The sequence below is a fragment of the Daphnia magna genome, linkage group LG5 (genome assembly GCF_020631705.1).
Source record: "Daphnia magna isolate NIES linkage group LG5, ASM2063170v1.1, whole genome shotgun sequence".
Lineage (NCBI taxonomy): Eukaryota > Metazoa > Arthropoda > Branchiopoda > Diplostraca > Daphniidae > Daphnia > Daphnia magna.
This window is the reverse complement of record NC_059186.1, coordinates 781,402-795,774: the sequence shown is the minus strand read 5'-3', so window position 1 is coordinate 795,774 and position 14,373 is coordinate 781,402. Positions and strand designations below refer to the sequence as shown.

The following is a 14,373-nucleotide window of genomic DNA, read 5'->3' as shown; positions in this document are numbered from 1 at the left end:
ATTTCTGAGTTTCCCACTCTAAAATAACTATAGGATTTTTGTTTATTGTAATGTTATTCTAGTTTGTTTACAACATCAACATTTCACTGAAATCCTTATTTGAAATACATGGGGCCAACTTACCCCACTACCTCTTACTTACCCACTACTCTTACCAACTTACCCCCCTATTTTTTTTAGCTTTTTGAACGTGGATTTCGATATGAATTCTTCAACGTAGATCAAATAAAAAAATAGCACGAGAAAGCTGGTTATCTGAGCTTTCTTTTGCAATTTTTTGGGTGTCAAAATATGAAAAATTAAAGAAACCAGAGAAGAAATAAAAAAAATTGTACCAACTAGCCCCACCCTCCCCTATACCTATAAATCTCAAGCTACATATAATGGTGCCTTAATTTTAAAACAAGAATTAAATTTATTTTGTGTGGCAAGCACAAAAAAAAGGGGGGTAATGGTGTCATCTATTGAACGAGCTGTGTATCTTTTCTTCTGGATGTTTGAACTCAAGTAATTTGGGTTTTTTCGGGGGGAAAACAGTCCATGGTATAGGGCGTTCACATTTACTTACGTCAAGCCCCAAGGGGACTATATAAAATAAAAAATTTTGGTCAGGGTAACGACGGATGAGATAAGCGAAAGAGGGCGGAGGAAAAGGGATGGTTAAAGAAAGAGCAAGTTCCCCGAAGCCGTGTGACGTCATACACAAATGGCCAGTAGGTGTTGAGTTACTCAAGTTGAAGAACATAGTCGGTGTCTTCTTATCGTTCGTTGTGCATCGACAAGAACCCGTGTGCATCTTATGGAAAGAAATCAAATCTAAATTGCTATAGTTGGTGTACCCCAGTGTTGTGCCTGTCTGTGTCTACGGAACTGGTTGCATTGACAGGAATCGTGACGTATAAAAAAGGGTTCAAGCAGAAATTGTGAACACAGGCCGAGTGAATCGTCACAACTGGAATTAATATGCATATCGCGTACTGTGACGTTCGTTTAGTTTTATTTTACGGTTTTATATTAAATGGTGGATTCGTAGTATACGGTCAATATTCACATGCTATTCATCATGTGGACCCCTCGGGGACGTCGGTGTTGGTTGGAAGCTTAGCTACAGAAATGGTAATTTCTTTTGTTTTAGTTTTATTTTATTTATGAAATTGTTTTCATATAGCATTGCCTTGACTGATATAATTTTCGAAGGACAAATTGAAATCTGCGTACGAAAAATGCATGGAAGAACTGCTACAACAGGCCGGGGCGATTCAAAGATTGCAGGATCTCGTTGAAATACAGGCTGGCACGATAAGCCATTTGCAAGGGACCGTCAGTCAACAGCAGCGAAGGATTGAAAAGATGGAATGGACTTTGCAACATGCGACACCAACGAACAGCTTCGTGGAAAAACCCACTTCCGTTGCTCACGGAAATGTACCGGAAACAGCGGATATTTCACTAGATCATGACGCAGCAGGAGGTGATAGCATCCTTAGATCTTGCGGTGAGATTCGATCGTCCCGCCAATCACCGCAAAGCGGAAGCTACTGGATAGATCCGGACGGACATGGCGGTGATGGTCCCGTTCAGGTTTTCTGTAATATGTCAAATGGTACGTATACATTTATAGCTTGTATATATGTGAATTCAATTGTTTGTTATGATTTAAATTAGACGAACGTTAAATGGTGTTCATTAAAGGTGATTTACCGATTTTCAGGAGCGACCTTGATATCTCACGACACTGAAAACGTTGTAGAAGTCAAATCCTGTATAACTCCCGGGTGTTTCAAACGAACTGTGAATTACCAGAATGCTACTATGAAACAGCTGATTGCCCTGACGAGAATCTCGGCAACGTGCCAGCAACAATTCATTGTATAAGCTATAACATTTTAGGCTGTAATGGAGCCATTCAACATTAATTGCATTCTGTTTGTGACATGCGCGTGTTTCAGTACGATTCTTGCACGGAAGAATCGTTGACCAGGAAGCGGACGTACGGCCCTTCAGCAGTTGCTACGTCGTGGTGGAGGAATCGAGACGGTGCTTTGCGATACGATTGGCCGGTTAAATCGATTAACCAAAGCGAGAGCAATTTCATCACCAATCGGCAAGATCTCCCTGTTACCGAAGTTGATTTCGGACCTGAATATGGTGTCTCTGGATTATGTTCCTGCCGGTTCCACATTGGGAAATTAATTTGCCTTGGACGTAGTCAAGGTATTTTTAAGATGTGGGCTATACCTACTGTATATAGCCTAACTATTTATTTATCAAAATCAAAATTAGAGGCATAAGATATTAAACAATTTGAATTTTTTTGGATTTGAAGACCATCATGCGTCGAGTTCCAAAGGTTCACATGGAGGTGAACACGTAACATCCCATCGTGCTGGATCTAAGGTATATAGATGCATTTTCTTAAGCATCTCTGTGTTTGAGACTTAACTCGCTGAACAAGCGTATCGTTTAATTTCATTTTCAAATATTCAACAGGGAGAACCAATGACAAGCACACGAACACGTAATCGTGAAAAATATAGAACTCCTCAGGTAACCTGAAATTCATTAAGTTTGATTGAATTCAATTGAAAAGATTAAAGCAAATAAACACTTGGCAAATACGTAAATTATGTTTTCTTAAATTCACAGACTGGCCCGGTTTCCGGAGATTACGTTCGCCAACCCAGTTCAGGTATAAATTTAAAAAAATGGCGAGCAAACGATTTGCATTATAGGATCCATTGATGTTCAATCAGTAATTCGTAATCATATTTTTTGTTTTTACATATTAGGCTGTGTTTTTGACTTGCAGTCGAGTTCGCCACAGTATCCACCGCATTTGATCGACGAGGATAACAACATCATTCAGCCCGTATTGCAAGGCAAATCGCGAATCATTTCGCTGAACGTCGACGAGCAAGTGACGGTCGGTTGCCTGGGCATCCGTCACGACAAACCCTCTGCCACCAACGTTCTCCAGGCGACCGGATTGCAGGTGAACCGGGCATCTTGCACGGCCAATTCGACCCTTCGTTTCGATCGAATCGAACTGCCTTATTCTCAGCTGGGGTGCGCTAATCAAAACAAAGAAATCCTCAAAGAAGATGGCGTCTGCGCCAATGGGCGGGGCGTTCAAATCCGCATCGGCTGGAATTTCGGCTCGGATTTCATCCCGTTGTACGATACGTGTCACGACAAAATAACGACGACCAACTATTTTTCCACGCATACTATTATCGGGCGGTCGGTCGATGCGGATGATAAATCCAATACGAGGCCTTCCTTCCGCCAAGCTGGATATTATCCAGGTGTGGATGTGAACGCCGCGTTCGGCCAAGCGCAACAGAACAGGACGATCGCTCGTGTGGTCGGATCGGAAGTTCTTGCCGCCAAATATTTGAATCAAAGGAAAAATTTCTTCTTGGCCAGAGGACATCTAGCGCCGGACGGAGATTTCATTGACGCTGGAAGCCAAGACGCAACATAGTTAATTCATTAATTTTTTATTTATTTTTTTTTTATATTTTTTGTGTGACATTGTTTTACTGTAGGTATTCGTCTTTCTATTTTTCTATAGTTATTATTTAAATATGGCGCCCCAATGGCAATCGTTCAACGGAGGAAACTGGAAGTATTTAACTTACCCTTTGGTTATTCCTAATTTCTTATTTTGTTTTAATTTTCATTTATTTTTGTATTTTAAAAAAAAAAGCGTATTAGAAACAACCGTAAGGCAGATCGCCATAACGCGGGATCTTGATTTGACTGTGTACACGGGGACGTTTGGAATCATGACTTTGACCGATGCGAAGGGAAAGCAACAGCCGCTGTACTTAACTTTCGACAAAAATAACAACGGCGTCATCCCCGTGCCCAAGTATTACTGGAAATTAATTCACGATCCTGCTTCCGGAACTGCGACGGCCGTGTTAGGTATCAACAATCCACACCTCGATCGGATTGTGCCCGCCGATATCTTGTGCCCGGATGTGTGCAATCAAATCCCGTGGATCAATTGGAAACTGACCGACATTTCTAAAGGCTACATGTTTTGCTGTACGGCCGAAGAGTTGCGTAAGGCGATCCCTTTCGCTCCCGATGTTGTTGCTCCATTGTTTCTGTGAGATTGCTGTTTTCATTTCACGAAATGGAGCTGGGACCAAGTGCTCGATTTGCATCTTTCATCCGTGCATTTATTCAAATTGATATAGAATAAGAAAAAAACTGACAATTGTTCTTCGTAAATTGTGGTAAATAGAACAGCACAGCAGTTGATGCTCTTTAATAATCATATATGCAGGTGCACGAAGCCTGAAATTGAATACAAATTGATAACGAAGTCGCTTATCTTATGAAAAGTCAGGTCGCCGTGCTGATGTAATCACAGCTTGAAATGGACTTGGTAGCCTAGCCGATTGGATCATTTTGAAATATTTAGTCTAAAACCAAACAGGAAATAAATGCTAGAACGTTGCACTCTACTCCGGAAAAACCGAAATAAAAAAAAATAAAAAGAGGTATAGGCTAGACGATAAACTTGCCGTTGCAAAATTACAATCATGGCCATATATGAGGCTGGGTGTGTAAGAGAATAGAGAATTCATTGATGTGATGTCAGTTTTCTCAACATTGGGATGCGTGTGACGTTAATGGGTTGTCTACCCGTTGAACGGGACGATTAAGATAAGGTACGAGGAGATAACAGTAGAAAAATATGAGCATCGGTTGATCTATTCAATCGATGGAATATCATTTAATAGCTGAAGTCTGGCAGTTATTGTAGAAACGACATTAAGCCTTGCTTTAAAAAAAAGAAATGGTGTCTTTACCGTGGTTGATTCTAATTGCATTCGCTTTTCAAACGAATCTGCTTTTAGTCAAATCGCTGCCCCAGTTTAAAGCAGGTAAACAAATTATTATTTACATATAATTAATTCCTCGAATTTTCAGCCTTATAAGATTATAATAATAATTTTTTTTTAACCAAAGGATGTACGTTTAATTTGGATTCAAGTTCACCTTCGAATCCACCTCATTTAATCGATGCAAATAACAATATCATTTTGCCGGAGATGGTTGGCTCGTCGCGAGTCATCACGCTCAACACGGACGACAAGGTAGCCGTTGGATGTTTGGGCACCGGCAATTACATCCAAACCACTGGAATGCAATTGGCTCCGGCCACCTGCCTTTCCACCTCCAAACTGCTTCTGGTGGACGGCCGTGAATTGTCCTACTCTCAGCTGGGATGTTTGAAACAGAACAAAGAGATCCTCCTCGAAAATGGCACTTGCGCCAATGGATTGGGCACGGTCATCCGCATCGGATGGCAAGCCGGGCCTGAATTTATTCCTCTTTACGACACGTGTCACGATAAAGTGGCGGCCGCTAATTATTTCTCGACGAGTTTCATTCACGGCAAGTCGGCGGCCGCCGATGATTCGTCCAATGAACGGCCATCGTTCAGCCAAGGTGGCTATTTCCCAGGCATCGATGTGAACAACGCCTACAGCCAAAACCAACAAACTCAGACGATTGCCGGCATTGTGGGATCCACTAGTTTGGCCGGACAATACGTTGTAGCCGGAAGTCAAATTTTCCTGTCCAGGGGTCACATGGCACCAGATGGCGATTTCATCGACGCTGCAAGCCAGGACGCGACTTATTACTTTTTGAATACAGCGCCACAGTGGCAGAATTTCAACGGTGCCAATTGGAAGTAGGTCTAAAGTTATTTACAATGAAAAACAACAAAAAGTTTTAAAAATTCAAAATTAATTGTTTTCAATTCAACTATAGCGTATTAGAGAATGCTTTGCGAAATTTGGCAATCAGCAGGGACGTGAAATTGACGATCTACACGGGAACGTTCGACATTTTGACACTGGCTGATATTAACGGAGTCCAACAGAAAATCTATTTGGAGTTTGATGAGAACAACAACGGCCTCATTCCCGTGCCGAAATATTATTGGAAATTGATTCACGATCCGTCCACGAACACAGCGACGGCCGTGCTGGGTATCAACAATCCGCACATAGATCAAGTTCTACCCGCCGATGTCATCTGCCCCGATGTGTGCAATCAAGTGCCGTGGGTAACCTGGGACTTGACCGACATTTACAAAGGTTACACCTTTTGTTGCACCTCGGCCGAACTGTTTAAAGCCATTAATTTCGCTCCGGACTTGGGCGATCTCCCTCTTTTCGTTTAAAAAATTCGTTTGAATTTAAAATTCAAATGAAAAACATTTTTTAAGTGTTTTTTTTTTCTTTCTTTTTCTTCTCTTTAGCAGAGAGTTTTTGTTTTTGTTTTTACCCCTTTACTATATTATAATCCATTTCTAATGGTCATAAAAAAGTGCTATTATTTCATGGGAATAACATATGGTAGGCCTAATGTAGCTTATACTAACCATACATGCAAAATAAAACGCAGTGCATCAGAAAAAAAAAAGTAAAAATATGAAGAGGGTTGTAAGTTTGTAACTAAATATACCTGTATGGTTATTCTTCCGGCCTTGCTTCGGCATGGATTTTTATGCATTTTCAATTTCACTTGAAATTTTATCATTATAATGTTATCAGTTATGACAAAATGAACCGAAAGGTGCTGTTGGAAATTCTGATTGCACAAGCGCCAGACTATACTGGCACGCCAGCAAAAACCAAATTGATTCCATAAATTCCAATGAAATTTCAGCCAGTCTCAAGAGGAATAGGTGACCATAGAGCACATTCAACATCTTATTGTTGACGAGATGAAGGAGTTTAAGAAAGTGTTAGCTTTTTTGCCGGATTTCCCAGTCCACTTCTGCGTAGCACGTGATTCAAATTGGAATCTATAACCATCGACGACGACGGCTTTCCACATCTGCAGCCAAGTGAATGTTTATTTTTTATATGATTATCACGTTTGTAGAACAACAGGATTACCTGAATACAGATTTTATTTGCATGATTTTTTAAATTTTAATTACTCGATAAATTGTTACTTCACTAGGAATTTGTTTTAAAATATAGTCTAATTGTTGCAAATAAATATGACAGGCGTCGAAACAACATTTTAAGATATTCGATCAGTTATTGTATTTTCAAATATTGGTGATGATGAATCTGTCATGTATTACGATGAAAGTGGAGTAACACAAAATAAAAGGAGGGAACATCTGAGGAGTATTTAACATATGAAAAGAAAGTATACGCTATTTGCATGATCAATTTTGCAGCAATCTCAGACCTCTTGATGTTGGTTATGTAAGTTTGAAGTGGAGGTGAAATGTCTGTGGTTGTTGCAGCTCTGACCATGAGCTGATGGGCTGTTCTAAATATTTTGATTTAATGCTCAGATTTTATGCTATTCGTGCTAAGGTTATGCTCATTTTGCGGAGGCTTCTTCTTCCCAAATTTGGCTTTGGCCTCGTTGATCATCAAACGCGTCAGCAGCTAAATAGATTTGCATTTATATTATTAACGAGATACCCAAGGAGCTTTCTAAATGTCTTCAAACTTACCAACAGTCCCATTGCACTGGCTACCATCAGAGCGTAGAAAACATAATCCCATCCATTTTCAAGGCTGGACAGCGCTCCAGCGATAAGCGGACCGACGGCGGCACCTTATCGTTAAATAAGGAGACAAAATATTATTATTGTCCCTAACACGAAGATGGTTTTTACTGTTTGATGAGTTAAAGAGATGTTTCTCGGCTTACCTATTGAGCCTGTGCCGTCAATGATAGCCGTTACCTGCAAACATTTCGCAGATTACATCCATGATCTTTTGCGTAATTTTTAATATTCAATTTTTTTTTTTTTTAGATTGTCATTGAAGAACATTTTATACCGTAGCCAATGCACGAGTGGATCCTTTCAGTTCCGGATGAGTACCCAAATCAGCAGAGACGGCCGTCGTGATGAGAGCGTACGGCCCGTTGGCAAGGAAACCCACCAGGAAGAGCAGAAAGGTATTCAATCCGGCGCTGACGTCACCAAATTCTCGATAGAGAAATAGCTGGAAGATGGAAAAAAAACAACAAATGTTTCAATTACAGACCTAGAACGTTCATAATTATGCAAAGACAAATTACCGACGGTATGGTGAGAATAAAGTAAGCAGCGCAAGTAAAAGCGCTCATCCCAGTCAGATCGCTCAGAAGGCCAGCTAAGATCCCGCCGAATATTCCACCAATGTCAAACAAAGTGGACAGTTCTGCTGCGTCCTGACTACCCAACGTCTCACCTTTAAAGAGATGAAAACCTTTTAAAGGTGTGCTACATCAAACAAAGGGAACAGCACGTATATATACTCGAGTCCTTGAGATATTTAGGCAGCCAATAGAGGAACGTGTAGTTAATCAACTTTGTGAAGAACAAACTGAACGAATATTCTATCACACCCTGTGCAAAAGAAACATGTTTGTTCATCGTCATTCCGTCAGATCGCGCTTGAACGAAAGGTGAGAATAAACTTACAGGAATTCGAACGGCTCGCCAAAAACTGATGGCTTTATCGTCATCAGCGTCAGAGTTTTTGTGAATCGATTTGTCACTTTGTCCATCACTTTTAATTGATGTTGAATCGAGGCTGCTGCTATCGCCTCCTGCTTCTTGAACGACGATCTTCGGCGGGCTCAATTTCTTTAAAGACGTCCAAATTATGAACGATTCAGTATAGAAATAAAAATTTAAAAAACAAAAATTCTCTTACGGGCTCGGCACTGTGGTTCGGAACAGGACATCCGACAGCTCGCGGATCAGGAACTAGGAAGACGAAGAGAAGAAGTCCAAGACTGAAAATGATTACAGCAGGAACAGCGAACGAAAGGCCCCACGAGTACTCGACAAAGGCGCCAGCAATCAAAGATCCAGCAATGTTACCAATGCTGTGATGTGAACGCCAAATGCCCATAATGAGTCCTGGTTTAAATAATCATATGTGCTATTATGATTTGAACAGCATAATCATTTGAGTCTTCATATTTGCATGGAGTTGTTGAAGTTTAAATGATTGTAACTCGCTTGCTGTATTACCTCGTTTGCTTTTGCCGAACCAGTTACCCACGGCAGCAACGCAGCCTGGCCAACCAGTAGATTGAAATAAGCCAGCTAAAACCTTTATAGGACAAAAATACATTCTATAGTTGATATGCATGATTTATGCAACCAATTTTGTGTAGACAATTTTTTTTTTTTTTTAGACAATGTATAAAGAAATATTTCAATCTAGACCTGGACAATGATGAAGTAGGCCAACGAGTGAATATCAGTCCAATATGCCAAACCGAAGAGGAATCCAAACAATCCAGATAACATCATGCCGATTGATAGAAAATAGCGGACATTGACGCGTTCACCAAGTGAACCCCTGAAATTGAATAGTTAAACAATATATTTTTCTCGTGATTTTTCATTGGGTTCAGCAACGTTTATAGCGCCTTTAACTTACATAAGGTACATTCCGAAAGCGTAGGAAAAGAGGAAAGCAGAATCCAAAGCACCCAAAAGCGTATCAGCATCGTCTCCGTCTAAAATGAAAATCCACGTTGCGTAAATTCGAATTATTTTGTTTCATTTATGCACGAAAATGATTACCAAATGGACTCCAGCTGCACCACGAGTCTTCAATGCCAGTTATGTTTAAATCAGGCGGGGCGGCTACGTTAGTGCAGTTCTGGTGGAGAACACTCTTAACGACGCTGGTTGGCTTACGGGCCATATGATAGCTGGCGTAGCTCAAAAAGGTGAGCAACAATACATTGAACTTGTGCCTTTTCAATCCGAAAATTAAGGGAAAAAAAAAAAACAAGAAATTATGGATCTAAACTAAAATGTTTGAAATGTTTTTACGCTGAAAATATCCAAATTACCATCGCAGTTTCCACAGATCAGAGAGATTCCGTAAGCAAGAGACTTTCTCAAGTAGACGTACACCGATAGGCACATCGTAAACCTGTTCTAGAATCATTTCAGCGGATTTTCAACTGCGTCTGTGGATATACAGGCCTAGATTTTGTCAACAAGTTATAATGAGCAGGCGCGTTATGCGTATTTTTGATGAAAAACGCCAATCAATTTATCTTATTTACCTGCTGACGTGCAATGAATCGACAACGTATAATATAGGCAGGTCAACAATATATAAAGATTCAGCCAGTTGTTGAAAAAGAATGGATTTGGAAAGAATGCTTGAAGGTTCCCCGAAATAGCCAGTCTGTTTCACGTTGTTTAAATAGCCTAGACCTACCGGCTTGTAATAACCACGCCTCCATGTCACTTGGCGCCGCAGACTGCAGATTACAACAAACGTCCGTGTCGCAATACGCCCTGACAAGATAGCGCTCAATCAAAACCCCGATCAAAGATCGAAGCGTAATAGGCTCATCCTTTGCCGGTCAAAACCCTAGCACAGAATATAAAGGTCAAGGAGAGATTAGAATTATTCAACACTTAATTGCAGCTTTGTACGTGTTCTTCACGATGTCGACGAGTACGAGCATGTATAGACAGCATAACCTGTCGTGCGATATGTTTTTTTAAATGACACGTAACACAGCACATTCTGCGATGTTGACACTAGCTCTATATAATATATTGAAATACTATAACTAGAAGACTATAGACTATATATTATAATTAGAAAATGGGATTTTATCAATGAAGGGGCTATAAATACAGATATTAGCCTAGGCTATATTATTCAACAGCTGGTAAAAGCGAGTTTGAGAATAACAAGTAAACTGTGTACAATAAACGCAACGATTAGCAATAAAATAATATGTAGACTATATAGCCTATAGACTAATGAAGGGAGCCTTCGTATAATTGATCGAGCTGACGGAGAACTATACAATTTCACAAGTAAAAAAAAAAAATGAAAAACGTTGGGCGGGATAGAGGAAAAGCGTTGGGAGTGGCAAAAGGGGACGACGAAAAATCAAGGTGTTTGCGCAAAACTCTTCACGAAGAAAACATTGGGGGCGGCGCATGACTTATCAGGGGGGGTGGAGGCTTTTTAAAAAGCGAATGCAAAGCTTGCAATGGATGGGGATGGGAGGAATACACTATATATATAGGTGAACTATAACGGCGAAAGTCTTTTTTATTTGCTAGGGATTTAAGATACATGACCTATAATTTTTTTAAAAATTATTATTATTATTTTTTTGCTTTATTCTAATGTTTCATTCTTTTAATGTCGTTTGTGACGCTAAACGGAAGTCAATTGCTACTAGTACATCATTGAACTAATGGCATTCAAGTTTGTTGTCTAGAACTATACTATGCGAGTTAGTAGTATTGATCATGTCGTTTGTCGCGCATATTCATCCCGGAAAGGCATCATGGGTGCGGTTCTCGAATTGGCGAATGGAAAAAAAAAAAAAACGGGTAAATTATTTTGAATTTTGTTTTCTTGATTGTCTTATGTGGCAAATGAATTAAATGTTTTGAAATGGATTTAGGCTATAGCCTACTGTGCTCGGTTTGCTCTGTTGGCTCGCGACAACGCCTATTTTAAGTGGATGGGTAATGAATTAAAATGTTTCCTGACTAGACCTAAATGTATATAGACTTTAGCTAACTGTCAACCCGTTTGTTTAATCACACATTAGCGCTGATTTAATAACCATCAAACGAAAAGAGGTTGTTGTTCTCGATATAAACCTTCTGTTTTGTATAGGAAGTTAATAATTGTAAAAATTACCTTGGACCTTTTTTTCAATGGTTTTTATGCGACTCTGCATGGGAAGTTGCATTAAGCAATTTATTTTTTTATTTTTTATTTTTTTGGGTCACACAAACCTCATAATGAAGTAAGTTGATAAATATGTTTATTTTTCCATACGTCAAATCTATATTAGTAGCCTAATAGTCAATGTTGAAAACCATTGAATACAAGGCAAGATAATTAAGGGGGAAGAATGCTGTTGTGATAGCCATCATGGGTCACGTCCGTCACAGAAGGCGGACTTACGTAATTCCTAACACGTGCTTTTCACGCGTGAGGCACGCACAAGGAAACCGGCAGCCATTGTGGCCTACTTTTCTATAGTGGTGCACCTTGATAGGTTTTTATCTCAAAAGAAAGTCGTTCATTTAAAAATTTTCGTCTAATCAAGGACTCTTAAAAATTAATTGACAGGTGTCAATGTTGCAGTGGTTTTTTTTTTGACGCATTGTGCAATCGCGTAACAGATAACTCCACAACGTAGTACTTTGCCCTATGCACGTCGATAATGGAAACCTTTCAGAGACGTATAAACCAGAAAAGTACAAATAATTCTACAATGTTGTAAGATTACCAGATAACATCAGTAAATAGAAAGCTACGTGCACAAATCTCACCGTCCAAACGACGCTATATTTTGAACGTTGTACAAGACGAAAATGATGGTGCAAGCAAATGCCAAACGAAAGAAGTTAAACAATTATAGTCTATGATTAGAAAATTTTGCCTTCACCAATCCTGAACGAATTGCATGATTTCGAGCGATCTAAATCTAACCGAATCTAAGCTTTGTTAAGCTTCCTTCTCTCTTAATATAGCCTATTACATTTTATCCGTTAGAACGGTACCAAAATCTACTGGGACTTACTTGTTGATTGCTGTCCTGCTCTGTCAAGTGCATAAGAGTCGAATAATTCGTGTGCCTGATAATGTCTGACTGGTGAGTTTAGCTCTTGATTGTTTAACACCAACTGCTCCTATATGATGGAGACGTTCATAAGACAGCAGGAAATAAGGGCTGCGTTGCGGTTCTACGTTTCCATCAATCCACCATCGCGTGCCATCACACCCACCTGCAGTGAAATAGAAAATTAATGACGTGATATGTATCAATGTCACCGTAAATTAATAAGTAAACGTGACGAATGGCAGAGAGAACTCTGTATATATACACTCGTTTTGTGGGAGGGGGGGGGGGCGCTTCTTATATAGGCTACAGTGTTTGGCAGACGGTGTGTAAGAAACCTTTCAGCTCATCGTTGGGTGTTATTTACTGTCACAATAGATTGTTTCTGTTATGCTGGGAAGAGAGATGGATCGATTTGGACAACACGTATAGGATTTCTCTGTAAAAAAAAATATATATGTCTATTTTTGGGGAATATATGTGTCAGCAGTAACGTTGGATATTTGTGTGTTCCAGGATACTGTTTCTATTCCTCTAAATTTGACTGAAACGAGCATAAGAATTCGAACAAAGCAGACTACACATCAGGGGATATTCAGAGTGTTTACTTTTGGCTTGAAGATAAGCTGTAAACATTACAATGCTCCTTTGTGTAAGTCATTGCCGTGCTGATAAGAATGACTGCGGCAATTAGACAAAAAGACCGGTAACCAAGTGATTCTTGTAGGGGCTACCATTGTGAAAGCAGTTTTTTAAAATGCCATTATTTTTTCTCAAAACCTAGTAGGCTATAGGCTATTGATTAGTTACTCCCCTGAAGGCACTAAACAAAACGAAAAAGGTTCTCATCACTTAAAAGTTTGGCCTTTCATACGAATCTCTTGTTGAAAACGCATGACACGGTCGGCAATTACAAAGCCCACGTTCCCAGAATTCTCCCTTTTTCGCCTAATTTCCTGCCATCTTGATACGTATATACGAAAATGGCAAAAAAGATTGTGTGATATAATGCTGCTGTTTTCTGACATTCGCACTTCGCAGCCTCTTATCGTTCACCAAGTTCTTGGCACAATTAATTTCAGAGCTCGAGAGAAAACTCTAGGCCTAATTGTTCGTCTGAACACAGCCCAGACAAAAGAAAAATGGCGTCCGTACTGTTCACGACGCCGTAATAAATTTCATTCAGACCGCATGACATACCTCTCATTATTTCTCCGACATGTGCCATTGTCCCTGTAGTGGAGCAAATCTAGGCATTTGTCTTGTCACACGTTCACCGTTTTGTTGATCTACAAACTTTAATAAAGATAAACATCAGAATGGGTTTGCCCAACATGGTGAACACGAGATTCAAACCTTATGTTTTCTGTCTTGCCTGTCAAAGTAAGACGACAGATACTTTGGCACAGATTAGGGAGAGAATTTCTCTTTTTCAATTCTTTATTTAGTTACGGTTTAGGTGTTGTACTTTTTAACTTACAGTGCATACAGTAGGTTCAGACAGATAATTCTCAAACCAGGCTCAAAGAATGAAGCCTAGTATAGATGACTAGAATTCGTTGGAATTGAAGATTTATTTTATTCAAGGGAAATGTTTTTTTTTTCTGTTCACAGATGGCGTTTCTTACACATTTCGTGGTTCATAAGCAATTGCGTATTTTATAGTTTTACAATGCTACTTTCGAAACAATTTGTAACATCGAAATAGATCTCTTCTGGTCGAGCTTCATATAGCACGATTTT

The 14,373-nt window shown here is 39.7% G+C and overlaps 2 protein-coding genes across 2 annotated transcripts; one reads left to right on the top strand and one right to left on the bottom strand.

The window, feature by feature from the left end:
- Positions 1–737: 737 nt before the first annotated feature.
- LOC116922504 lies at positions 738–6,509 on the top strand. Its single transcript, XM_045173785.1, has 13 exons — positions 738–1,116; positions 1,198–1,603; positions 1,712–1,869; positions 1,950–2,214; positions 2,327–2,397; positions 2,491–2,547; positions 2,647–2,689; positions 2,790–3,483; positions 3,575–3,628; positions 3,710–4,117; positions 4,804–4,901; positions 4,987–5,716; positions 5,797–6,509. The coding sequence occupies exons 1-13, from the start codon at positions 964–966 to the stop codon at positions 6,209–6,211; spliced, it is 3,552 nt and encodes a 1,183-aa protein (XP_045029720.1). The 5' UTR covers positions 738–963; the 3' UTR covers positions 6,212–6,509.
- Positions 6,510–7,060: 551 nt separating this feature from the next.
- On the bottom strand, positions 7,061–13,926 carry LOC116922506 (glucose-6-phosphate exchanger SLC37A2). The gene is made up of 16 exons (XM_045174267.1): positions 13,831–13,926; positions 12,592–12,796; positions 10,084–10,397; positions 9,865–10,000; positions 9,590–9,765; positions 9,444–9,522; positions 9,227–9,362; positions 9,029–9,110; positions 8,706–8,914; positions 8,471–8,635; positions 8,305–8,395; positions 8,086–8,237; positions 7,842–8,009; positions 7,711–7,744; positions 7,511–7,614; positions 7,061–7,442 (listed from the first exon to the last, which is right to left on the bottom strand). Exons 4-16 carry the CDS (start codon positions 9,960–9,962, stop codon positions 7,335–7,337), a joined length of 1,602 nt encoding a protein of 533 aa, XP_045030202.1. The 5' UTR covers positions 9,963–10,000; positions 10,084–10,397; positions 12,592–12,796; positions 13,831–13,926; the 3' UTR covers positions 7,061–7,334.
- Between the last annotated feature and the right edge of the window lie 447 nt (positions 13,927–14,373).

Coding starts and splice junctions, on each gene's coding strand:
- LOC116922504 (XM_045173785.1), top strand. CDS start 964: ATGCATATCGCGTACTGTGACGTTCGTTTAGTTTTATTTTACGGTTTT. Junction 1,604..1,711: donor TTTCTGTAATATGTCAAATG/GTACGTATACAT, acceptor ACCGATTTTCAG/GAGCGACCTTGATATCTCAC. Junction 5,717..5,796: donor TTCAACGGTGCCAATTGGAA/GTAGGTCTAAAG, acceptor ATTCAACTATAG/CGTATTAGAGAATGCTTTGC.
- LOC116922506 (XM_045174267.1), bottom strand. CDS start 9,962: ATGATTCTAGAACAGGTTTACGATGTGCCTATCGGTGTACGTCTACTT. Junction 8,396..8,470: donor GGCGAGCCGTTCGAATTCCT/GTAAGTTTATTC, acceptor TCTTTTGCACAG/GGTGTGATAGAATATTCGTT. Junction 7,745..7,841: donor CCACTCGTGCATTGGCTACG/GTATAAAATGTT, acceptor AAATGTTTGCAG/GTAACGGCTATCATTGACGG.